Here is a 25,455-nt window from a genome sequence, read left to right on the forward strand (position 1 = left end):
CAAGGTGCCCTCCAAACCCACTTCCCCGGATCTTCCCCGGCGGCGGGAAAGTGCAGCCTACAGAGGCCGTGGCGGCAGTGGGGCACCCGGGCCCTCCCGCCACCTTGCAGGCCAGGCCGAGGGAGCCGCGGGATCACCTACCAAGAGGCTTTCAAACTTCTTCGCTTCTGTGATGTGGATCCAGCTGTCTTTCTCCACCACCTTGATGTGCTTGACTTCATCATTGAACCTGGGCAAACGCGTGGGCCTTGGGGTCACCACTCGGGCCGCGTGGCCCCCAGGGCTCCAGGCTTATTACCTGTCTGCCCTCGCCTTCTTGCCCCCAGCCCCCAGCCCTTCTGGCCCACCCCCTCCCGGGCCTCTCCAGGGTCGGCCAGCAGGGTCCCAGGCCCCATCCAGCCCACCGGGGGCCTCCTGTCCCGGGATTCTGCTCGTTTCCCTCTCTGCACAGGGGGACGCCATCCTTCTCCGTTTCCCTGTCGCCTGGCGAGGCCTTCGCAGCTTGCTTTATAAAGTCCAAGGTCTGACCATGGCCCCCTGAGGCCCCAGGGGAGCAGCCCGCGCAGCTCCGATGCTGCCTAACATTGTCCTCTGCACCCTCCGCTCCAGCCGACGGGCATCCCCGGACAGGCCACACGCACGCCCGCCAGAGCTGCCCCTCTGCCGGGAAGGCCCACCCTCCCGCCATCCCCCCCTCCTGAGCTCGAGCCCTCAGGTCTCAGTTCCAATGTGACCCCTGTCAGAGAGCCTCCCTTCCCCCCCCCCCCAAACACCACTCCAGACGAAGACATCACGGGAAAAGGAAACACACCAACACCTCTACAGATGCAAAAGTCCTCAGCAAACTGAATCTCTCGCCACGCGTACGTCTATATAACCCGAACGGTTAAAAGGACCTCACACCACAGCCAAATGGGACACTCCAAGAATGCAAGGCCGGTTTCACAGCCGGAAATCAGTTAACGGAATAAACAACCGGCAAATAATCAGGTGCCGGCTGGCCAGCATCCTCTCCCGAGGGGCCTCCGTCCACTGCCCACTGCTTCTCAAGGGTTCAAAGTCGGCCGTGCACGCTCACCGCACCCCAACTCCTTGGGCCGGTCTCAGCCCCAGGGGGAGCCCTGCAGGCCAGCCACACAGAAGGTGCCAGGTGAACTCCTATCACTCCTATCTGGCGAGTGATATCTCTGTCACCTCCGCCACAGACCTGCCACACGGTCCACACCCCACTTCCTCCCAGGGCCCTGCTGAGGCCGTCACAGCCCCACCGCACGGTCACACCTCGCGAGGCCCCCCTTGGCCACCGCGGTGCACTGCAACCTCTGCTGGGGAGCAGGCCCTGCCTAGCGGGTGGCCTGGGCCGTGTCCGCCTGTTTCTCCGGACGTCTGTCCCTCCCCACGCCCGTCTTCCTTGTTCTCTGTACTGTAGAACCAGCGCGCTGGCTTCCGGCTCCAAGCATTTGTGGAAAGGCTGGGGCAGATTCCGACCGCCAGCAATCCCGCCTCTGGGGACCTTCAGCGCCCGTCTGCACGGGGGGACCCCGGCCCTGGATGAGCACGGGTCCCCACCCACCGTCCTCTCTTGGATTTGGAACAGGGGAGGGGTATTGTCGCACACGCACATGCACACAGGCGTGGTGGCCGACCGCATGTGAGGGCTGTCCCCTCAGGCCGGGCTCTCGGCCCCCACTGGGTCCAGGTGCAGAGGAAGGGGCTTGCTAACGCTGGGGTGTGAGGCTGGGAGGGGCCTGCCCCTGGACACAGGCTACCCTGTGGGGCAGCACACAAAGCAGACTGGACCTTGGGGGTCACCACGGCAGACAGACCCCTCTATTTGCTGGCCTGTGGGCCGTCGGGGGCCTGACCCAAGATGCCCATCTCGTGGGCGTCCTAGGCCGAAGGTGGCCGCCCACCGGTCAGATTCCATCTGTTGAGGGGGCGGTGGCAGACGGTGCACGAGGGGGTGGCCGCTGGGCAGGAGGACACCCAGGCCAAAGGCCGAGGCCACAGGCCGCAGCGGTGTGACCTTCCCCTTCCCCCGAAGCCCACTGGTGCCGGGAAGTCCCTGACCTCGTATGGCATCCCTGCCCCGGCCCCGTCCCACTCTGCACCTGAGCCCGCGTGGTCCCCGCAACCCGAACAACGGGGGACTGAGCCCACGGGGTGGCTTTGGGCGGGACGTTTTCACTCACGTCCCGGGCCAGCCACGTGGTGCAGACCCACAGACACTCTCCCGTCTCTAAAGTGTCCTGCTTTGGGCAATACGGTCCATGGCCACTCCCAAACCCAAAGAGCACAGGACCTAGAGGGACGTGGGCTCCGTGGTCCAGAGTGGCCCCGGGGCGAGGGGGTCTCCCTGAGTGCGGCCACCGCGTACTTGATGCTGATGGCAAAGCGCTCCGCCTCGGCCGGCCGCTCCCTGATCAGGTAGGTCCCGCTGGCGTGCGATTTCAGCAGGTTGTCTGTCTGCTGTCTCTCCATGTTGCCTGCGAACCTGGCGGGTGGGAGGAAGTGGACGGTTAACACCGGGACAGCCGAGGACGCCCAGGCCTCGGCGACAGCGCTGACCTGCATAAGGAGCCGTCCGGGGACGAGGCTGAGCCCCTGCAGGAGGGGCTGGCGAGGGGGGGGATCTCCGGACCCCAGACCTCAGCCCGGCCCCAAGGGCTTTGCTGCAGAACCCGGCCTGCGAGAGGCGCCCAACGCAGCACGTGCACTGGAGCGCATTTCTGGGTTTTCGCAGTTGAAGACGCGGTAACGCATAAAAGCTCACGTGTGGGGTGGACCCGCGGCATCTCCGACGTGGAGGGAGAGGCCAAGCCCACGTGCAGAGGCCGGGACACCAAGCACGCAAACGTCATGCCGCTGGGCCCGTGGGGCGAGCCCCGAATGCAAATCCCAAGGCCAGATGCTCCCGGGGTAGGAGTTTGCCCGCCGCTCGGGGGCCACCACAGGGCGCAAAGCACAGGGACCTACTACCACCGAGGCCGCCCCGGGGGGCCCAGTGGGCAGAGCGATAAAAGCTGGACCCCGAGGCCGACCGGGGTCTGTGCCCCAATCCTAGAAAACCCGGCTTCGTGCTTTTGTCCGTCCAAACGGCCCCACTGTTCTCCTGGAGCGACAACATGGATCAGCGCGCAATTGTCAATAGCCTTAAATACACCGCTTTCGTATAGTTTCTACGACAAAGCACCATTAAACTCACGTTAAAAAAAAAAAGAAAAAAAAGCTTCGTTCTCTCTGTGACCTTTTAGCCGATAGGAACACCTGTCCTGGGGAACAGAACCCCCCCCCCCTCCCCCCCCCCCGCCACCAGGCTCCCAGAGACACACAGCGAGAGAGGGCTCAGCCACCCTGGGGCCCCGCGTCCCAGCCTGCTCGCGGGCAGGGGGGAGGGCACCGCGGCTGACCCACTCACCAGGGGTATTCCGTGTAGTCGATCTCCCGGGAGGGCGGGCGGCTGACGGGCGGCTGGCAGGAGAGAACACACACGTTAATGTCCCCCCAGGGGCTGCCCCGAGTGGGGCCAGAGGGGGCTTGTCATCAGTGACCCGACCCTCGAGCCCAGCACTGGCTACCAGGGTGTCTGTGGACTCAGCCCTGGAGCCACTGGATGGGGACGTCCCTAAGGGCAGCAGCCGGGACTCGCTGTCCCTGAGTAGACGCTCAGGGGGTTTGACTGACTGATGAGACTGAATGAACAGCAACCAACCGACAAGGCACTTATCCCCCAGGGAAGGGGTGACCAAAGACCGCAGGAATTTCAGAGCAGTGTCAGGGGGTACAGCCTACAGCTGAGTTCTCTGCCACAGATGGGTTCACAGCCCCAAAGGCATCCAGGCGGCAGGCCACACGCAGGCCGGGCAGCCCGAGACCCCACGCCTGGCCTCCCCTCACCGTGCCACAGGCTGGGCAAGGCCCTCCACCATGCAGATGGGGAAACTGAGGCCCCGGGCAGGGCCTGAAGGGCGTAGCAGGGCTCCTGTGCTGTCTGGGACCCGCCTCCTGCTCCCTCTGGAGAAAGTTCCCTCTTGTACTTTTAAATGCCTTTGGTGAGGGGCGGGGGGGGGGGGTGTCTGGGGGGGCTCAGTCAGTTCAGTGTCCAACTCTTGATTTCAGCTCAGGTCATGATCCCAGGGTTGTGGGATCAAGCCCCGTGTCCGGCTCCATGCTGAGCCTAGAACCTGCCTAAGATTCTCTGCCCCCTCCCCCACTTGCTCTCTCTCTCTCTCTAAAGATAAATAAAATGAATGAATGAATGAATGAATGAATGAATAAAATGTCCTCTTGGGGGGTGGGTGGAAGTAATTAAATTATTCAAGGCTGACTGCGTGATATCTTCTGTAGCAGAGGAAGGCGTGGTCCACACTACTCGGCCGAAAGAAAGGCCATACTGCCTTTTTTCTAAACACCCTAAAGTCTGGCTCTGAATTCTGACGTCTGTGGGAGTCTTCTGCTCCCTGGGGGCTATACAATGGTCCCAGAAGACGTACAGAGTCCCCAAAATTTGGAGAAAGGCAACCTTCTTGGTCTTTTGTCCATTACGACTGCTGCTGAAATGCCCGTTTCTGTGTTTCTAAAACTACGAGAAATGCAGCACCCAGCCCCCTGCCCGCCCCCCCCCCCCCCACACCCATCCATCTGGTCTCCGGGCCCAGTCCTCAGCTCTGGGGCCAGCTCACAACAGCCACTTAGCAAGGGCGTTCTGAACGAGCCCAGACGCTCTGAGTGAGGGGACAGCCCGCAGAGCCCCCAGTCTCCTGGCCACTGAGTTCCAGAAGCTTCTGTGCAAAGTGCTCACCCTTCCATCCACGGGGCAGGGCTTCACGGACGAGCTAGGAAAGTAGCCTGACTTTCTGGTCTGCACCAGCCGACCCTGGAAGGAGACAGATGATGGGGGCCGGGCCTGGCCAGCAGGAGTGCGTGGGGTGAGTGGCTTAGCCTAAGGACTGGGCGAGGACAGTTCCCAAGAAGACCGTGCGTTGGTACCACTTTCTGCCGTAGCCTCAGCTGACCTTATGACCATCAGGCAGGAAGGCACGTGGTGTCCCCACTTCACAGATGGGAACGCTGAGGCCCGGGGTTGGGGCTAGAGCCCCGCCCCCAGCTCTCTGCTCTACAAGGGTATTTCTACACGGAAGGGGTGCGTGGACCGGTGGAAGGCAGACGCTGCCTGGGAGGGTCTGCAGGGGCCGGGGCTCGGCCTTTGTTCTCCCCTCTGCCCGGGACAGCCTCCCACGGTCCTCCAGGCAGCTCCGCCTCACCGCCCCCCCCCCCCCCCCATCACCTCAGCAAAGCCCGTCTGCAAGGCCACCCAGAACCGATGGCTCTGGTGACACACGGGGCAGGGAACCGGGCAGCTGGGGTCAGAGTGGGACAGAGACTTTATATCACAGACACCCTTCTGCACCTTCCGAATCTCCAGTTCTGTGAAGCCACGGTCTAGTACAACAAATTCATAAGTAAGTATGTAGTGACAAGGACCATCACAAAACAACGATAACAGCCACGATAGTAACGGGAACCCTGACAAACGTTTGCTCTAAGCAGGTCTCGGCCACCCCTGGTCGCCCAGGCTGGGCCGAGTGTCCCGGGCTCCCCTGAGCGCTGGGGCTTGGCAGGGTGCCCAGGGGCAGGCGGGCGAAGAAACGGTCCTCCTTCGCGGACCTTTTAACCAGAACAGTTCTGTGGCTCAGAACTGTGAATCATCACGGGACACTGTGTCCACGTCTGTCTCTGCTCCACCAGGTGGCACTTCTGGGGGGAAAGTGGTGGGAGGGTCTCAGGCATGGCGTCCCCCTAGGGCTGACCTCAATCGGTGCCTGGCTGCCTCATGATAATAGTGGGGGGCAGAGCTGGGGCGGGGTGGGCAGGAGGGTGGGCGCAGCCTTGGGGAGGGTGTGCCGGACACAGGCGGCACACGGGAGGGGACACAGCACTCCCTTCCTGCAAAAGCAAACGCCGGGAGGAACGCAGGGCCGGGGACCCCCAGAATTCCCGCCTTGGAGGCAACCACGGTCCTGCCAACAGCCTACTTCCCTCTCCCCGGGACGGTCCTTCACCCCCACACCTGCACCTCCCCGGTGACAGGACTCTGCGCATCTGCCCCAAGGGGCTTCAACCCCCTCCGGGTCCCCAGGACCCACCTCCCACCATTGAGACTCGGGGTCGCCCCTCAGCAGCTCGATCACATCACCCGTCTGGAAGGTCAGCACTGGCTTCCCAGGGGGAGCAGGGTTGCCATGGTAATTCTGCACGGCCACCATCTTGGGACCTGCGGATACAGGGCAGGAGGGGGACCCTCGCTCAGCAACTTGGTCCCGGCCGGCAGCCGGCCCATCACGGCTCTGGCTGCACCGCTCGCGAGGCCTCCCGCCCTCAACGGCTAAAAGCCACGTTCCTATCACGCGGCGCAAAGCAGGGGGGATGAGGACACGGGGCACATGGGGAACACGGCCAAGTGACAGCGGAGGTGCTGTGAGGCCCACCCTGCACAGGGAGGGGGAGGGGGTCTCCGGCTACAGCCCCTCCCTCCTGAAAGGACCCCAACCCTTCTCTGCAGCTCTGTGGCTCGTCGGAACCTGATCGGAGGGATATAGTTATATACGGAGACCGGGCCGTAGAGGGAGCACACTCCCTGGAAGCCTGGAGTCCGGAAGGCTGGGCCAGGCTGGGGGAGGCTGGCAGGTCACCGTGGCCAGGCCCGGCTCCCAGAGTGACCGCTGATAGAGGGCCCGGGTCCCACAGACTCACCCGGTCCTGCTCCAGAGGCGTCCTGTGAGGGCAAGGACAAACCACGGTGATCAGGGAGGGCGGCCAAGCATCGCCACTCCCTGCCCCCCACACCCCCAGAGAGAAGGGTTGAGGCAGGAAGCGGGGGGGAGGTGAGGGACACATCCGGACACCCACAGGTAGATGTGACACGGGTTCACTAGGACACCCCCCCCCCATTCTCACTTACACCCTCCACCATTGTGCCCCTCCATAGCCCTGGGACATGCATCCCTTCCTCTCCCATCCCTTTGCATTAATCCCCACCTCCTCCAGGAAGCCTGCCCTGACCACGCCAGCCCTGGGACCTCCCTGCTCTGAGCCTGGAGCTTGTCATCTCTCTCTGGGACATGTCCTGCTGCGTGAGACTAAATGCTATGTCTTTCCTCCTCCATGAGGGTGTTTTTGTACCCCCCACAAGGCCTAGTAAGCACCCTCTAAGTGCTAGTTAATTTGACCAGATCCCACAACTGGGGTGAGACGTGATGTCCACACCCAATAAGTGAATTCAGGGACGTCATCCTTAAGTCAGCTGAACAGAGGGCTCTAAGCCAGGATGGGGGGCAGGTGGGCAGACACATGTCACAAGCCACCAGGCAAGCAGAGTGGGGGGGGGGGGGGCGCAGCCCGGCCAGGGCGATGGCTGTCAGGGGCCTCCAGCTGGCTGTGCCCGGGGACCCACGAAGGAAATCAAAGGCCCCCGGTGACCAACAGTGGCCTGTGTGCTAGCCAGTGTGGCCCCGGGGTGGGGGAGGGATGATATCAGGAACCGCAGGGTGTTTTGGGCTCAGGCACACAGGCCGTGTGGGGCATGGAGCAGCGGGAGGAGAACAGTCTTAGAAGACTCACCAGGTCCGCAGGAGAACCTGAAAAGGAAGCGGGAGACACATTGGCAGGCAAGCCACCAGCCCTGGGGGAGCTCCCGCCCGCATAGCAAGAGCTGCCCGGGGTGCCTAGGTGTAAGCAAGGCAAAGGTCAAGGCCGCTGGTTGCAGACATGGGTCACAGGCACACACAGCAGGTGACTACAAAAGTCTCTCAATTCCTTCTGCTGGCGAATTCTGAGCTCTGGCTTTAGGGGCCCCGCGGGGGACCCCAGCCTGGCACACAGGTTTCCTGCGTGGGCCAGGTCTGCTCCGACGGCCGAAGCTGCCTGAACCACTGGGGCCCACGTGGGCTCAGAGGCAAAGTTCCCACCACCGATTAGTGATGCCCGCCACGGCCGCGTGACAAGAGATGTCAGGACGCGTGCTACCTAGTGGCCGGTGTGCTCGCTCACGGGCACGTCAAATGGAAGGCAGGTGTTCCCAAGATCCTTTCTGCCTGCCTCGGGGTGACCCCAGGGGAGGAAGTAGTCCCAGGCTGGACCCCAGCCACCTGACAAGCTGGGCCACCAGTCCGCCACCGGACAAAGCAGGGACCAAGATGCCTAAAGTGCGTGGCTATGGTGACCTCAACGCCACCCGACACGCAGGTGGCCGACTGCTGTGGACAGTCGCCGACAGCCTCTGCAGAGCAGAGGGTACAGACCCCGTGGGCATCGGGCGGGGAGGAGCGGGTGATGCGTAGCTGGCACCCACACAGGAGGAGCCAGCAAGGCTTCCCACGGGAGAGGCCCTCTGGGAGTGGCCAGCACCGTTCTGGGACATCCTGGCCCCTGGGGCAACAAAGAGTTAATCTGCCTTTCCTCGGGTCAGGGGCCCAGCCCGGAGCCAGAGCTGACGAAGGCCAAGGAGTCCTGTCCAGAGCCCAGGCCCGGCACGAAAGGCCCGAGTACCAGCCCAGCTCGGAACTCTCCGGAATAAAACCAGGCACCCACCGCAGGCTTTTAATGACATGGGGTGGCTGGTCATGAGAACTTGGGCTTGCAAAAGATACGAAACTGCCCATCTGGTGACACCCCAACTATAGGCGTTATGAAAAACACACACACACGTAAGAAGAGACTGGGCAGGCGGGCGGGCGTGCGTCTGCAGAGGGAAAAGGGGTCCGTGAACGGCGGTGAGTCTGTCTGGTGGGGTCGTGAGGAGGTCATCTTCTGCTTTACACTTCTCTACTTTTCCCACGTTTTCTATGGGAAATGACTGTTTAATAACCAGGAGACTAAAAACCCAGAAAGATTCATTTTAAATCAGAAAAGTTAGAAGGAAATAACAGATCAAGATACCACCTTTGTTTTTTTCTTGATAAGTTCAGGGGCGATATTTACTTTCTTCTTTATTGTGTTTTTTTCTCCCCCACCCCCCCACCCCCCGCCCCAAATCTTTGGTAAGTAAATATGTTACTTTTAGGATCAGGAAAAAAAAAAAAAAAGCCAGAACACATGAACTGTCCCGTCGACTAATGTGATGGGCAAGCTGCCACCAGAGGGCGGTATCGAGAGGCAAAGCGAAAAAGCTGTAGTTTGCGCCTGTGGACTCTGGCCATAGCGGTTGCAGGCTGGGAACTCCCCAAAATTCACCCCCCGCAGGAGTCCGGCTGATATCTGGGCAGGTTCTGGTCCCTTCTCCTCCCTGAGCCTCAGGCTCCCCCCTGACCAACGGGCACGGAGAGAACGAGAGTGCTGTAGGTGCCGTGCCTGTGTGTGCACACGTGTGCACGTAAACCGTCTGCTGAGGGGGCTGTCGCTGTGGCTGCGGAATGCCAGTCCTCTCCGGGTGCAGGAGAACCGGGGACAAGGGACAGTCATGACCGATGTTTCCCTGTGGTAGGCAACTTGCACGCACCTGCCACGAATGTTCTGTGCCCGTTTGGGGTAGAGAGTCTCCAAGTTGTAAACGAGTGGGGCAGTGGGGTGGGGGAGGCAAAGAGGCGGAGAGAAATGCTGGAGCGCCCCAGGAGGGAAGGCCCCGGCGGGGGACAGCCCACCGGCTGGGCCTCTTCGTACTGTGTGACCCGGGGCAGGTGTCCTCTCCTCTCTGGGCCCCGGTTTTCTCATCTGGTCCCGGTCCCAGGGGGTCCCCGTGGTAGGAAAGGAGAGCGTGTGAAGGCAGCCGGGGCCCGGAGGGAGGTACCAGGGCAGCTGTGAGCCATGGGGCCCTTCGCTGGGAGCGGGCAGGGGGCCCCGAGGACCAGCCCCCGGGGCAGGGCAGGGGCCGCTACTCACTGATCTTGCAGGGAGGCGTCACTTCCAGACATTCCTTGTGCGCCCCGACACCACACTTGGTGCACAGGTACCCCTGGTAGAAGGTACCCCTGCGCAGGGGGAGGGTGGGGTGTGAGTCAGACACAGCGCCAAGGGCAAGGCCCGAAGTCCACCAGGCCTGCCCTGCCCGCCTTGCCATCTGCCCCTCGCACGACGCGTCGTCGCTCAAAACCCCAGGCCCCCAAGACCCTGGTGCTGGCTCTCCGCCCAGACCGCTCCCGGTCCTGTTCCTGCCACGCCGCAGAGCAGGCCCTGGGCACCCACAGGGACAGCCACGTTCCCTCCCGGCTCGATCCGGAACACCCGACGGACGGATCTAGTGACACTGAAGGGACACTCCCCAGCCCCTCTGGGCCCAGCACAGCACTGGCCTGGTGGGTGGTAGGTGGTCGGGGTGACGGGACATTGGACAGACACAGCACAAGGCTCCCCTGAAGGCGGGCTGGGGTTGGGGGAGGGGGAGAGGGGCCGGGACGGGGTGGGGGGGTGGTGGGGCGGGCTGGGGCTGGGCCAGGGGCCTCACCTGAGGAACATCCTGCAGGCTTTGCAGTTGGTGGTCTTGTCAAAAGTGTACATCTGGAAGCTGTGGTGGTTGGCATTGGCTTTGTCTGGCTTGATGTTTGACCTGACGGGAGGGAAAGAGGGCCGGGCTCCCTGAGCTCCACCGAGGCAGCAGTGCCTACCTGGGGACCAGCCAGGCTCAGGAGCGGGAGGCCAGGACTCACGGCCCGGATCGGCCCCGACACCCCGGACAGAATGAGGATCTGAGTAGGGGCTTTAAAACGGGGCCGCGCTGGCACGAGAGCCTTCTGGGAGGATGGTAAGGGGCTGTGTCTAGGCGAGGGTTTGTAGGCAGGTGCGGGATTTGCCACAGCTCAGCCCAATGTATACTCAGAGGCCTCGCTGGACGCAGACCTGAAACTGAAGGTCTGAACGGTGTACTGACCTAAGTACAGATGGACGACGGGATGTGACACAGTAAGGCCAGGTGTTCGAGACGGAGCCCGAAGTTGTTTACAGGGAGGGGAGCGCACCTGCCCGGGGGCCCCCAGCCTGCCTGGCTGCAGGACCAACGTGCAGAAGGACCCTGCCACTCTGGCCTCCAGGTCTGCTGTGTCTGGGGACCCCCTGATCACCTCTCTCTGTTAGACGTACTGAGCTCCTTCTAGATTTCATGGAGAAAGAGCCCCGTGCCTTCACAAAAAAGTGACCATCCACCAGCCTGTAAGGCCCTGAGGACCCGGGTTACCGGGAGTCCATTGGGCACGGAAGCCGTCCCTGGCCGCCCACTGCTCTGCTGGGCACCTGTGCCAGGCTGGGCCTCAGGGGCCTCAGGCTGTCCCAGAGGGAGGCTCACCTGCCCCAGGCAGAGTTTAACGTAGCTGGGGTGCCACCGAGGTGCGCCTGGGGTCTTGGTGTGACAGAGCCTACCCCAGTCTCTGGGTGTTTGCAATACCCCGGTCTGCGGGGGTCCTGGATAAAGCCCACCTGGGGCTCCGCCACGGCCGCCCTTGAACTCACATGGCCATCTCAAACTGTTCCATCCATTTCCGCTTCATGTCCTCTGTCTTGCAGAAAAACTGGAAGCCCTGCTTTCCTTGGAGGTGGATTAGATAGAAGCCGTAGGACCACTGCGGGAGGAGACGGGGGACCAGCTCGCAACTGTCATGGGCTTGGGCACGAGGACACACACGCACGCGTGTCCAGGCCGCCCGTTCCCGCACATCCCGCACCTGCGTGCACGTGTATGGTGCACCCATGCCTGTGTCTGCACGTGCACACGCATGTGCACACCCCTCTCCTACCCCCTCCGAGGTGTGCCCTCGACTGAACTCTCGGCGGGTTCAGCCAGGGCCGTCTCTAAGGCTGGAGCTGGGTCCCCAGGGAGCCTGTGCTCAGAACGGGCCTGCCCACTTTCAGTTCCTAAATGTGATGCTAAAAAACTCACTGCTCTGAAGTAAAAGAACAGAAACCAAACAAAACAGAAGGTTGGAGAAGGCCGTGGGCTGGCGGGGGGTGGGGGGGCTGCAGCAGAGCCAGCCCACAGCTGCCCTGACCACCCACCAGGCGTGGCCATCTCTAGGGGCTTTCTAAGAGGCCCAGAAAGAGTGCGGAAAGCTGAGCCCATTTGTGTTAGAAAAAATGGAGGAAGAAAGAAATGAGGGAGGGAGGAGAGGGGAAGGAGAGAAGGAAGGAAGGAAGGGGGGAGGGGGGAAGGGAAGGAGGGAAGCAGGGAAGGGAGGAGGAGAGGGGAAGAAAATAGGACAGACACAGACTGAGAATACACAAAAGCCCCGCCCACTGAAAGACCACCTGTGGTCCTTCACCAGGAGGGGCCTGGGGGGGGGGTGGGCGGGGCCAGGGCAGGCAGGTGGGCCTTCCTTCCTACCCTCTGTAATGGCATTCTTCATCATGAATGCACACCACCTTCCTGATGAAGACACCAAGGGCCTGACCAAGGAAGAAGAAAGCCAGGAGCCTGGCCCTGGCCCTGCTCAGGCCCACCTGGGGCCCCCACTCCCGCTCAGGTACAGGAAGGAAGGGCCGGCTGGGCCCTGAGGGAAGGAAGGCAAAGGAAGAGGGCCCGGGTGCTTACCATTTTCCCATGAGACTAGGAAGCATGAGGAGAGGGGAGTAAAAGGGGAGACAGATGGTTAAGAGATTCAGCCTGGACCTGTGCTGGGCACCGCAGCCCTGGGCCCACCACTGCCAAGGGCAAGGTCCTGCCTCCCAGAGTCAGGGGCTGGGCCCGGGGACTGTGCCTTCAGCCCCGAACCCTGGGGAACTGTTTCAGACTTCGGGTGGGGATGAGTGGTTTACCCCCAATAGCCCTTCCAGAAGGTATCTACATTCTGTACTGCAAGCTCTGAAGTCCAGAGTCTGGAATTTTCAGCACATTGGCTCCTGGTCCCCAGATCTAGCCTGGGATGCACACAGTAGGTGCTCAAACACTGAATGCAATAGCCTCCGAACCAGACTGAACCAGGGCGGGTGGCAGCCCCACCCCAGCAGTCGCGGCCCCGCCCCCAGTAGTCATGGCCCCACCCTCTAGCAGCCATGCCCTCACCCCCAAAGGCCAAGCCCCACGCCCAGCAGTCACACCCCTGCCCCTAGCAGCAGCCATGCCCCGCCCCCAGCGGCCCCGCCCTGCCCTAGCTGCCAAAGCCCCACCCCCAGCAGTCCCACCCCACCCCTAGCTGCCAAAGCCCCACCCCCCCGCAGTCCCACCCTGCCCCTGGCAGCAGTCATGGCACCCCTCAGCAGCCATGCCCCTGCCCCTAGCAGCAGTCATGGCTCCCACATCAGCAGCCATGCCCCACCCCCAGCGGCCCCGCCCTGCCCTAGCTGCCAAAGCTCCACCCCCAGCTGTCCCGCCCCGCCCCTAGCTGCCAAAGCCCCACCCCCAGCCCCACCCTAGCTGCCAAAGCCCCACCCCCAGCAGTTCCGCCCCGCCCCTAGCTGCCAAAGCCCCACCCCCAGCTGCCAAAGCCCCACCCCCAGCAGCCACGGCCCCACCCTCCAGAAGCCATACCCCCACCCCCCATAGCCACAGCCCCGCCTCAGCTACCACAGCCCCCTGGCTCGTCTTCGTGTCTGAGGACCCACAGTGAGGCCCGCTCGGACCCCTCCTCCAAAGGGAAGGCCTGCTTACTGCAGGGGGAAGGTGGGCTGGAGTCAGATGGCCATGGTCTCAGCTTGGCTCTCTCCAGAGCCCCTCTGCATTCCCCTCACCCGGGAACCATGATCCCAGGGGCGTCCCCGCCCCGAGAAAAGTCAGACAAAGGGCCAGGGAAGTGCCGGGCTTGGCACGGAGTGAGCGTGCTGTCCTCACAAGTCAGAGTGACCAGAGGGTGACAGAAGGGAAGCCCCTGTCCGCACTGCAGAGCCACCCAGTCGGCATCAGCGCTGACCTCCGCCCCGGCTCACGCCGTTCTCAAGGCCTCCCCACGACTCCTCCCTCAGCCCAGAAGGCTGCCGGCCACCGCCACCAGGCGGCCCAGGGCCCACCTTCTTGACATCCTTGTTGTTCATGGGGTCGTCGGTCATCTTGTGGAAGAGCAGCTCGATGACCTCCTTCAGCTCATAGCTGTAGCCCCTCCTCTTGCAGACGATGACCACCTTGTCAAACAGGAACAAGTACCTGGCCCAGCGGTGCAGCCAGGGGGCCCGTCAGTGCGGCCAGCGCCCCGTGCTCCGAGGCCCCCGACAGCCAGCGTGCGGCCGGGGTGGGCAGCAGGAGGGCTGATCCCTCACCGACCCGGAGCCCCGCCCCTACGCCTGGCTCACCTGCCATCTCTGACCGCCCCCTGCCCCCCGCTCCCCCACTGGCAGGTCTCAGCTTCTCCATACAACTCCCCCAGGAAGCCCTCCTTGGCTACCTGCCCCCATGGCCCAAGGATCATATGGGTCCTGAGGCCCCCACGCTCCGTCCTCCACCAGACTGGAAGCCTTGTGGGGGCAGGATCCCTATCTACCGTGACCCCAGCCACAGCCCCAGGCCTCGCACAGAGTAGGTGGTGTGGAGGGCTCTGAACAAGCAGGGGCCGTGCGAAGCTAAGCCCTCCCCTGCAGTCACGCAGCAGGGAGCTCGCGCAGCCTCGCTGCCCATGCCAGTCCCGGGGGAGCCTGGGAGCTCGCGCGCCAGGGCCTCTGGCTGCCCCCTAGCCTAGCCCAGCCCGGTGCCGGCCGCGGGCAGGGCGGCCACTGGCTGGTGTGGTGTGGACGGTCTCACGAGAAGGAAGGAAGCGACTGAGGCAGGACACAGGGCTGACCGGGCTCGCGCTCCCTCCCCGGGAAAAGCCGCCTCCAGCCCGCTGGGGAGCGGGTGCCCGACCACCCCGGGCCGCCACCCTGCCCGCTCACCTATCTTGCTTCGTGTGGTTGACTATGGACCGGACCTTCAGTTCCCCGTCAATCTTCGGCCTCCCGAACTCCTCCAGTTTCACCTGCTGGAAAGAGAGGGCGAGGCTGTGAGCCCCAGCGCCGGGGCGGGGCGGGCGCCCAGGCGGGCCTGCTTCCCACGGACACGGGAGGCAGAACCGAGGGATGGGAGCCTGTGCCTGCCGGCTGGTGCGCGGGGCAGGGTGGGAGGGGATGGCGGGGGAGGACCGGGCCCTCCCCTGGCCCCGTGGAGCACTCCCTTCAGCACGGCGGGAACAAGGAGCCATTGACGGCGTGGGTCAGGGCAAGGGGAACAGGCTGCTGTTGTGTGCGGCCCAGAGCGGGGCCCTGGGAGGGAGGGCCGGGGACGCCGAGCTGACGAGAACAAACGGCGCCCATCAGACGGGGGCCAGCGCCGCATCCGCCACAGGAAGAGGCCTCGAGCGGAAGCCCTCTCCGCTCTGCCGAGATCTCATTTCGCTGGGCTTGTATCTCCACCCCGCTTTGATTCAGGGAGGGCGCGTCGTGACGCGCTCCCTGCGTGGCTCACAGAGGAAGGGTCTACCCACGCCGGAGAGGGGAGGAGGGAAGTGCTCCAGCCCGTTGGCGGGGCCGTGGCCGTGGCGCTACGACGGCCGGTTCTCTGTGAGATTCCTGAATTCTGCACGAGCTGCCGGGCCGAGGCGGAGAGCCCGGGGGGGCGGGGGGAGGTGGGGGGGGAGCACCCACGCGGCTGCCAGCCCCGGCCCGCGTCCCACCTCTGATGTGCCGAAGCCGACGGACCACATCCACCTGCCGGTGACAGGGTCCGCGGGAGAACCGCAGGGCCGGGCACGCGCCCGGCCCAGGGGACGCTCCAAGCTGCTCAGCACCACTGTTTCATTTTTGTTATTTAAGGAACACGATCAATCACATGTAAAAACTTCTTTAAAAAACACCCCAAAACATCGGTGATCAGGTGATCCCAGGGGAGGACCCCGCTGGGCACTTAGCACCACTGCCAATGGGCTGGGGCACATCTACCCTTCACCTCCTCGGCCCTCGGCATTTTTCTCTTTCTGAAAAGACAGAAAGGTGGGGTTGCTTCATAACACTGTTTGGCAACATCTGTTCTCAGCTGACCACACATCAGGAACGTGTCCCATGCCACACGTGTGTACAGGTGGCCTGGTGGGTGACGGATGGGCCAAACGCATCCAGGGGCTGTTCTTGCAAAAGTTTCTGTGTTGATTTGCCCCTGACGGACTCACCCGGACTGTGCCCAGTTCAGGGACCCGACAGTGAAAGTGGTCCTCGGCCAGAGTAACTCTGTACTCGGGGGACATCTGGCCACGTCTGGGCCCCCCAAGGGAGGGGTGCTACTGACACCCAGAGTGCCCGGACAAGGGGTGCTGCTCGAAATCCTACAACGCACAGAACAGACCCCAAAACAAAGAATGTTTCCAAATGTCAACAGTGTCAGGGTGCAGAGAGCCTGGTTTAAACATTCAGCAGATCTCGGGGCACCTGGGTGGCTCAGTCGGTTAAGCGAGCGTCCGAGTTTGGCTCAGGTCACGATCTCCTGGTTTGTGAGTTCGAGCCCCGCGTTGGGCTCTAGGCTGGACCCCAGAGTCCTTGGTCCAGGCCGGGGGTGGGGTGGGTGGGAGGGGTCAATACCATTCCTCCCCAGACCCTGCCCCTCAGCGAGCGGGCCACCTTCGTGCCCCACAGAGCGTGTGGGGTGGGTGAAGTGTGCACGGACAGACGGACAGAGTGTGTTCACCCACCTGCATACTGAACATCAAGATCGTGAAAGTAATTTCTAAAATGCGTGTATACGGTCGTAATTAATCTCCACGCTTTGGAGAATCAGCTACACTTACCAAGTTTTCTATACAACTCTGAAATTCACTGATTTTCTTCAGGGTCTCCTTGTCCCGCTTAACTTCGTTTATGTACATCGCCAAGTCCTGAAAACAACGAGGCAGGGGAGGGGTTGGCGGGCTGCCAGCCACCGCAGCTGGAGGCCTTCGAGACCCCACGGGGGTGACACACGAGTAAACTAAGGCAGGAGAGGTAAAACTGACCCCAAACGGCACGTGTCCCTGGGCCAAGAACCCCAAGTCCCTGCCTCTTAGGACAGGGTCTCTCTACCCTGTCACTCGACCCTCTTCTAGCTCGGACAAAAGGAAAACAGTCAGTGACCTAGACTTGACCAGCCCGCTTCTTAGCTCTCGGGAAGTGGGCACCCGGCAGGCCCCGAGCTCCCGCACAGCCTCACAGAACTGGGTGACCCCGAGGTCTACTCCGGCCATCCATGTGCTGCTGTCCTCCCAATGGCCACCAGGGGGCGGTGCCCGCTGCAATCCAGGCAGCCGGCCCTGACTGGGGGCCAGAGACCCAAGCCCAGCAGGGGGACGGGCCACGTTGGGTGGAATCCCTGAGCCAGGCCGAGGAGGTTGGCTGGGAGCCGAGGGAGCCGGATCCAGCCTCCCCTCCAGCACCTCCTGCCTGCTCCTAGAAGGACCCCACTGGCGGGGCAGAATCTGAGACCCCGAGGCAGAAACGTTACAGGATAGGCCTGGCTCATCAGCGACACCCCCCAGCACAGACCACCCAAGGGCCAGGGGACGGGGTAGAAGCCACAGATGGAGACAGAAGGCAAAAGGAAGCCCAAAGCCCAGAGGAGACAGAGGTCAGGTGTGCACCCTGGGAGGTGCTGGGGGTACTGTCCCCCGACCCTGGCCAGCCGCAGTGCTGAGGGGACCCATCCCATGCTGGGTATTGTGCCCGGCCTGGGGACCCAGGTGAGCGTGATCAGGGGGCAATGGGCACAAAAGGGGTGACAGCTGTCCCCAGGGGTCAGAACCGTGTGCGGGGGGGGGGGGGGGGGGGGGGGTTGCAATCATCCCGGGAAATGTCACCTTGCAATGACTAAAGATGTACAGGCCATAGCCAGGTGACAAGGAGAAGGTCCAGCCTGAGCCAACGGAGATAGAAAATGATGGGAAACGTCATTTTGGCCTGGGAGTGGCCACGCTCACCTGGAATTTCAGGCATTAGTGGCAAACACAGCCGCAAAGCTAGGCGTGCGTGTCCGTGGAGGCCCGTGTGCCCGGACGTGGAGCCTGAGCCCGACTCAGTGGGCACTGGGAGCCATAGAAGGCTTTTGAGCAAGGGGGTGGCATGAGCTGAGCTCTCCTTCCAGGGAGGCTGGGTGGAATGGGCGTTTCAGAAGCAAAAGCCACAGGACTGGGCAGTGGGCAACCCAGGCCAGATGGCCCAGAGCGAGTCTAGAGCCTGGGAACTGGCAACAGCTCTGACGGACGGTCGGGAAGCAGGAGGAAGGCAGGCCCAGGGAAGGCACCGTGGGCCGGACAAGGTTAGGGATCTGGACACTTGGGGCAAGTGCCTGAGGCTCCCTCTACCCACCCTCCCTGCCCATGGGTGCGTCCCACCCACCGCCCTGCCCCCGCTGTGCCTCTTGTCTTTCCAGGAAAAGCTACATCTCTGGTCCCAGAACAAGGCTTGTGAGTGAGCCCGACTCCAGTCAAAGGACACAGACCGGGTACCTGCAGCCCCAGGTTGGCCGGGCCCCTCCCTGCCTCAGTTTACCCACCCACCTGCATGGCTTCTAGTGCTTCTTTGAGCTGCTGCCTCTCGGGCCGATCCGCGGAGTGGCTCAGGAGTTCCTGGATGTGTGGGAGAGGAGTCACGGGTCACCGCTCGGGGGTGCCGGCCTCCGCCCCTGCTCCCACCGGGCACAGGGTGTGGGCACAGAGCAAGACCCTCGGGGCAGACTCCCTGCGACACCCCCCACCCCCCGGCCCCAGGCTCTGCTCTGGCTCGGCTGCCCAGCCTGGCAGACAGACAGCAAGGCCCCTCCCAGTTGACACACTGCCTCAGGGTGAGGGGTCCCCAAATCTTGTGCAGAATGGCAGGGACTTTAAGGCCGCAGGGTAACTGGCTGATTCACTGAAGAGCCTCACACGGCACAGAAACCAGTCTCTCTGGCGAGTCTGTGCACAAGGGCTTCCTATTTCCACTGCTCTCCTGCCTACCAGGAAGCTCAGAGTCTGGGTCAAGGCCTCAAGGACAGGCCATCTCCTAGTCCTGGTCCGAGGACATTCTTTGGTTTCTGTTTCCCGGTTCTCTCACTGATTCCAATCCCAGTTTCCCTTCGCACGTTTACTGTGATGAACGTTCCTAATACAGCCGTATGGCTCGTCTGGACAGATTTGCCTGCTGGCTTCTCCGTGACGCTGGCCCACCCGGGCCCCATTTACACCCCTGCCGGCCACGGGGCCCCAATCCCGCTCCCCGGGGGCGGCCGCGGAGCTCGCACACCGTCTCACCTTCAGGAGCAGGTGATACTTGAGCACCCTCTGCATGGGGACCACGAGCAGGTCCTGAAGCTTAAACTTCCCGTCCTGGACCTTCAGAGTGCATTCCTGGGCAGCGGGGGGAGCAGCGAGGGGATGACCGACATCCTGGCCCAGACCGCGATCCCAACGCTCCCACCCCCAGCCGCGGTGGGGGGCAGACTAAGCCCTGAACTGGGGCCAAGTGTCTGGTCCTGGCCTGGCCGGGGTCCCCAGCCCGGCAGCATCTCCCAAAGCCCCTTCCCAAGTCAAGTGTGTGCAGAAGAGGGGTGGGGCTCACAGCGGGCAGGCGGGGGGCCCACCCCTCTCTGTAGCCTCAGGAATCTGCAGTGGCCACGCCAGGGCTTTGGGATTCTGAGCGACCCCGGCGCTGACCAGGGCTGCCAGAGACCCCCAGGGAAGCCAGCTTACACCATCGCGGGGCCACCCTCAGGAACCAGGGCTCCCCACCGGTTTCCCGGACACACAGGGGCACCATGCGTCTCCAGGGGACGTCCTTCCCAGTGTCGCTACAGCAAAGGGACCCTGAGCCAGGATTCACTCTGGAAAGGGTTTGACTGGCCAAATACACCACGGGACCCCCAGCCTCGGGGAGCAGCTCAGGTGCCCCTGACAAGGGGGAGGGGGAGGGGGCCTGGAGAGGGGCTCACGTGGGAAAGTGGACAACTGCCAGAGACTGGCCCTGAGCCTGGGCGGGGAGTGGGGGCAGGTGACGACAGAGGGGGTCTCCTTGGCTTCCAGCAAACGTCTGTCGCCTGGGGTCCCCCAGGGGTCTGCATAGGCCAGCACAGGGGCTCAGTCACAGCCCCTCGCCGAGCCGGATCGGGCCCCAAGGGGTCTGCCTCTGCTGCACCTCCCCCTGCCCTCCCCACCCCAGCAAAATGTCGAGGAAAAACAACCACCATCCCGCCAGTGCCCTCACGTCCACCTTCCCGCAAAACGGGCAAGCGAGGGGCCGGTGAGCTGCAGCCTTGGAGACGCAGGGACAGCGGGGGGGCCAACCGCCAAGCCCCCATTACCTCGACCTTCTGTCGGAAGTCCTCCCGGCTGGCGAGGAGCTGGTTCAGCGTGTTCTGGGCGTGCTCCATGTGGCTGCAATATTCCCCGTAGATCAGGAGCCTGGGCAGTGAACACACACACGTGCACAGTTAGTGACACGCTGCGGCTCCGGGGCCTGGGTTTAGATCCCCGTGGAAGGCACAGCAGGGGATCGGCAGACCTGTCCACCCCCACCCCCCGACGAGGTAGCTCCTCACTGGGTAACCTGCTTCGTGGTTCCGTTCTTCCCATGTGGCTGCCTCCCCCCCTCCCGAAATGCTGCCAGGCCAGGGGGCTGCCAAGACGCTGGGGACAGGGGGCTCCCCCACGCTCTCCGAACCCAAGGAAGCCCCCTTCTGTGGTTCTCACTGCCACCCCAATCCTGCCTCCGGAAAGGCCAAAGTCAGACAGGAGAGAAGCCCCCTGCCTCCCCCCCACCCAGGGCTGGGGGACCCCAGGAAGGCTCAGACTCCTCCTGCCTGTAGGTCTGAGCACGGAGGTCCATCCTGGCTCTGCACCTGCCCGGGGTGGTGGCCCCTGAGGTCAACCCTTGTTGCTTCCATGTGACGCCGACGCTCTCCGCCGGGGTCCTAGGCACCCCCTTTCTCAGGGCAGAGTGGCGTCAGCCCCAAACGCCCTGCTCCACACCTGGAAAACGGGCATGGCTGCCGGGCCTCGGGATGCTGGGAGGAGCCTCGGGCCCTCTCTCCTCCCCCCGAACACCCTCCAACACCACGACCGCCGCCCCCCACTTCACAGACCGGAGCCCCCGGCACTCTCTGGGCCTTGGGCTACCGGCCTGAAACTTCATCTCCGAAAGCCTTGTCACCCGACTATGGTCTCGGCCCCGGCAGGACCACACAGGTGACGACGCTGGTTGTGACAAGCAATGACAGCCACTCCTGCCTGGTGCTACACGCACAACATCGGGACCCCTTCACCCACCTGTACAGGGAGGAGCAGTGAGCCCCACTCCTCAGGCAGGGAAACCGAGGCCTCAGTGAACGCACTACAAGGTCACCAGCTGATAAGGGGTGACGGCCCCGCCCTCCAGTGACGCCCTGCCAGGTGCCAGAGATTCTGTGTCACAGCAAATGGCTGGAGGCCCCTCCTGGCCGGGCTCTGGAAGCTGGGGGCAGTCTCTGGGACACGTCAAGACACGCTGGGACACACGGGCCTGTCCACCGTGGACACTGCTCCACCGCGGGGCCCCTGGCCGGGCGCTCAGGGCCGGCAGCTGGGCCCGTTGCCGGCTGGTACTTGAGAAGCATCCTGGTCTGGGGGGCTCCCCAGGCTCCTGCTGTGGGGCTGGAGGGGCCTGGGGACAGACGACACCCACGTTCCTCCCAGCTCCGGAAGGGCAAAGCTGCATGCCCAGAGCACGTTTCCAACCCAGCGAACCGTGATCCCGGAGCGGCCCCGAGGTGGGCAGCGTCTCCCAGCCCCCGACAGGCGTCTGGGCTGTGCCGTGCCGGCCTGTGCTCGCAGGCTCCAGGGCGCAGACGCTCGGCCAAGCTGCAGCCACATTCTCAAGCCACCCTGAGAACTTTGGCCGGTGCCAGCCTGCAGGGAAGCTTCCGGCATCGACAGACTGAGATTCTGCGACTCTAGTGAGAGACCGATCCAGTCCTGGACCTCACACGGGAGCTCACCTTCCCGGCCACTGTAAAGGAGAACGCCCCACGGCCGGGACCTGTGTCCGCAGCCCCACAGAGCACCCGGCCCTGGCTGTGCCCTGGGACACACTGACCGGACATCGTTTGGCATGAGAACCTGAGCCCTGGTTTCCACTTAAATGAGCCGGTTATTGAATTGAGAATTCTAGTATAAAAGTTGATTAAAACGCATCATTTCTGGAAGCGGGGGGGTGGGGGGGTGGCTAGAGACTCCAAGGTTTCTGCCAGATTGTTTTCAATGAGCAGACCTGGCAACGGCCCAGCTGCCCCCGTGGAGGGAAGTCTGTGTGGGCAGTGAAGCCGCCTCTCCTAAGCACCGGGTGCTCACAGCTCTGGGTGGGCCAAGCCAGCCCTATGGGTTCCCCTCCTTAACTTCAGAACTCCCCGGGCTCATCCCGGCCCAAGGTTGTAGACAGAGCGGGTCCCAACCCTGCTTTCACAGCACGCCTCCCATCCCCAGACCACACACTGCACTTCCTCCAGCCTCCTCCAGCCAGTGAACTTCTACTCATCCCTCAAAACCCCGCCCCATCATTTCCAGCTCTGCGACCTCTCCCCTCCCAACCCTGTCCCCGGGTCCAGGGAGGTGAGACAGAAAAGCAAGGAGACAGGTAGGGAGCCTCTGGGTAGAGGCCTGTCCAAAGCCGAGTGAGAATCTACCCTCTGCACCGGCTCTGAGCTCCAGAGATGGGTCTCATTTGTCCCCACACCGCAGCATTGAGCCCGGGGGCCTGGCCTGCCCAGAGGCCTTACGCCTGGCCGCGAGGGGCCTGACCATAGGCAGTGCAGCGGCTGCAGCCGATTCCGGGGGGGCAGGGGAGCCACTGCAGGGAAGAGAGCAAAGCTTTAAGGACCTAAAGAGGCCGGGCCACGGGAGGCACCGACACCCGAGCTCAGCCTGTCCTCGTGAAACACCATTTGTAAGACAGCGGCCCTGAGGCTCTGAGAGGCGACGTGACTTCTCAAGGGGCCCAGCAAGACCCCAAAGTGCATCCATGAGGCCCCCAGACCAGTCTTCCAGGCCCCCATCCCGGAGTCCCAGGCTACCCCGGGGCTGTACCCTCGTTCACCTCCGCCGACCCGGTGGGCGGCCTGGGATGGGAAGGGAGCCGCAGGAGGGCCCGGCTGACCGACCAGAGATGGCCTGTCGGGCTGAAGAGTGACCCCGAAATGCAGGCGCCCTGGAGCCTCAGAAAGCGAGCGTATTTGGAAATCGGGTCTTTGCAGTTACGGCAAGGACGCAGAAGATTGCATCACCGAAGAGTGTCCTTGTCAGAGAGAAGAGAAGAGGCCTCATAGGCCAGAAGCCGCATGAGGACAGAGCAGAGACCGGAGGGGCAGGCCCCAAGCCAAGGGACAGCCAGGGCCGCCAGCAGCTGGAAGGGGGGGAAGGCCCCGCCCCCCCCCACCCCCCCGAGCCTCCGGAGGGAGCGCCGCCCGCCCACATCTGGATTTGGGCCCCGTGAAACTGCGAGAATCCATTTCCGCCCCACACGCACTCAGATCTCTGGCCTGCGTCTATGCCCTGCCCCGTGCCGGGCGGCGTGGGCCGCGGACCTTACGCTCTGAGCCTACAGAAGGAAGTCACTTAAGGAAGTGAAAGCTGACAGGCCTTCCCTTTTACCACGAGCATCTCTCTGCTGCTGAGAAAAACCATCCGACGCTCGGAAGTCACGCAACACGCACACGGGGGTTTCGTTCACGGTTCAGGGGCTCCGTGGGGCCCCTGGAAACAGCAGCCGGCCTCGGCCACCGGGGCCCCGGGCCAGGCGGCGCCCCGTGGCCTGGCGGGAGACTGCCGGGGTGCAGACGCTCGCCGCCCTGTCGGAGAGGACACCCCAACGGTGTGCGGCCGGCGTCGCTGCCTCGGTGCTGCCCTCTTTCCCCGCTGACTCGGCGCACGGGCGCCTCACACGCCGGTCGGTAGGTATCTGACACGAGCTGGGGTCTCTCTGTTCAAGGGCTACGTCACGTAACTTCCTGAACGTGCAACTCGGACCCCGCTACGGAGGGGGAGTAGATGCATCTATCAGGGGGACCCTCACCTGCCCCCCGGGTGACCGCGTCACTCCGTCCCTTGTCACAGAACCCCAGGGACGCAGTGCCCAGGGACAAGGCCAGAGCAGGTCCCGGACACAGGTGGCACTCCCGGGCATACGCCGGAGACACAGGCACGAGTCGGGACCACGGCCAGGTGGTGGCCAATGCTCTCCCGCCCTCAACCTCCCCGCCTGGGAAAGGAGGATCAGGAGGCGGGCGAAGGCCTCTCGGGGTCGGAGGGTCCCAGGCAGCCCTGCCGCGGGGGCTCGAGGAGCTCGGCCCTGGGCGGGCTCCCTCCCTGCAAGCGCTGACAGACCGACAGGAGCCACCCAGCCTCCCGAGACCCAGACCTGCGGCGGGAACCACAACCAGAGAGCGGCGCGACCCGGCCCAACACCCTGAGCAGCCAGAAACCGCAGAGTGCAAAGCACCCGGCGCCCGCCTCCGGCCCAGCCTTTCTCTCGAAGCGCCCACGGGTCTGGGTGGGTGGAGACGCCGTCAGTCGTACTCTGACGGCTGCTCCTTCGAAAAGCACTTGTGCAAAAAGCTCCAGAGAGTTCCTCCTAAGAGCCAGACCCTCGCCTTCTCTCCGGGACACGAACTCGCTGTGGCTGGTTCCCTTTGTAGTCCTGCCCCACTGACCTGGCTTGGCCACCCCCAGCCACAGATAAACCACGTGGCTCTCTGTTCCATCCGCATCTGCAAAATGCAAACCCTTCCCAAGGCCCAGGTCCCACTGTGTGGGACTTGTCCCCTCAGGTCCACAAGGCAAGGCTAAGAGGAACATCTGCTTTGTCTGAGGACTAAGGCTGTATGAACAGAAGTATTCGCTCCAAAAAGAGGGAGGGGATTGTCCTCTGCCACTTTGGACGCTAGTCCCTCCTTTATCCATGATGAGCTGCCAGGATCTTGCCACTAAAATTCCTCAGGGGCTTCTTCCTGCCCTTGTAAAAAAAATAAATAAATAAATAAAATCTAAATCCCTATCTTGATCTTCTAGGCTCTTGCAGAAGCCACAAGTCACTCCTTGGACAGTGGTCACTTCTGCTTTGCTCACTTCAGTCCTGCTCCTCTGGCCTCTGCCAGTTCCCAAACAGTCCCGCTCCTGCCTCTCCCGGGGCCTTCCCTGTCGCTTTGCCCCCACCCTGCCCCCACCTCAGGGGTGGTGGGCTCTCGCCAGGTCCTCAGCGCCCCCTCGTCTGCTACGAGCCCCTACTGCCCCCACCCTCTCCCTTTCCCCGTGCTCTCAAGTCCTTTGCCTGTGAACTTGCTTCCTGACCTCCCCGCCCAGTGAGAGCAGAGCCTGTCCTGTCTGGTACACAGCAGGCACTCTATAAATGCTCGCTGAATCGCACGTCAGGACCTCAGGTGTTGACTCAGAGACGAGGAGGCGAAGGGGCAGAAAAGATCGACGCCGGGACAGATCACGAGGGCTGGAAAACGAGCTCTGATGAGACGCAGCCAGCCCCCTCCCCAAACTACCCAGACTCCAGGGCCTGGCCTCCAAAGCCTTGCTGGGCGGTGACAGAGAGCCCATCTGCCGA

The 25,455-nt window shown here is 63.1% G+C and overlaps 1 protein-coding gene across 4 annotated transcripts in view; it reads right to left on the reverse strand.

Moving 5' to 3' along the window:
- VAV2 (vav guanine nucleotide exchange factor 2) overlaps positions 1–25,455 on the reverse strand; it is a 161,122-nt gene that overhangs the window by 7,124 nt on the left and 128,543 nt on the right. For all 4 annotated transcript variants that reach the window (XR_009251307.1, XM_058693609.1, XM_058693610.1 and 1 more), the window contains exons 9-24: positions 20,177–20,276; positions 19,131–19,226; positions 18,399–18,467; positions 16,659–16,745; positions 14,779–14,864; positions 13,924–14,056; positions 11,437–11,546; positions 10,439–10,540; positions 9,877–9,965; positions 7,621–7,637; positions 6,754–6,775; positions 6,147–6,274; positions 4,802–4,876; positions 3,419–3,471; positions 2,378–2,494; positions 142–229 (exon numbers count right to left, since the gene is read on the reverse strand). Coding sequence is in view for 3 of the 4 variants with exons in the window: in XM_058693609.1 (XP_058549592.1) it covers positions 142–229; positions 2,378–2,494; positions 3,419–3,471; positions 4,802–4,876; positions 6,147–6,274; positions 6,754–6,775; positions 7,621–7,637; positions 9,877–9,965; positions 10,439–10,540; positions 11,437–11,546; positions 13,924–14,056; positions 14,779–14,864; positions 16,659–16,745; positions 18,399–18,467; positions 19,131–19,226; positions 20,177–20,276 (1,372 nt within the window). In the remaining variant the exon portion in view is untranslated. The remainder of the gene's footprint in view (positions 1–141; positions 230–2,377; positions 2,495–3,418; positions 3,472–4,801; positions 4,877–6,146; positions 6,275–6,753; positions 6,776–7,620; positions 7,638–9,876; positions 9,966–10,438; positions 10,541–11,436; positions 11,547–13,923; positions 14,057–14,778; positions 14,865–16,658; positions 16,746–18,398; positions 18,468–19,130; positions 19,227–20,176; positions 20,277–25,455) is intronic.

This window comes from Neofelis nebulosa, chromosome 12, assembly GCF_028018385.1.
Source record: "Neofelis nebulosa isolate mNeoNeb1 chromosome 12, mNeoNeb1.pri, whole genome shotgun sequence".
Lineage (NCBI taxonomy): Eukaryota > Metazoa > Chordata > Mammalia > Carnivora > Felidae > Neofelis > Neofelis nebulosa.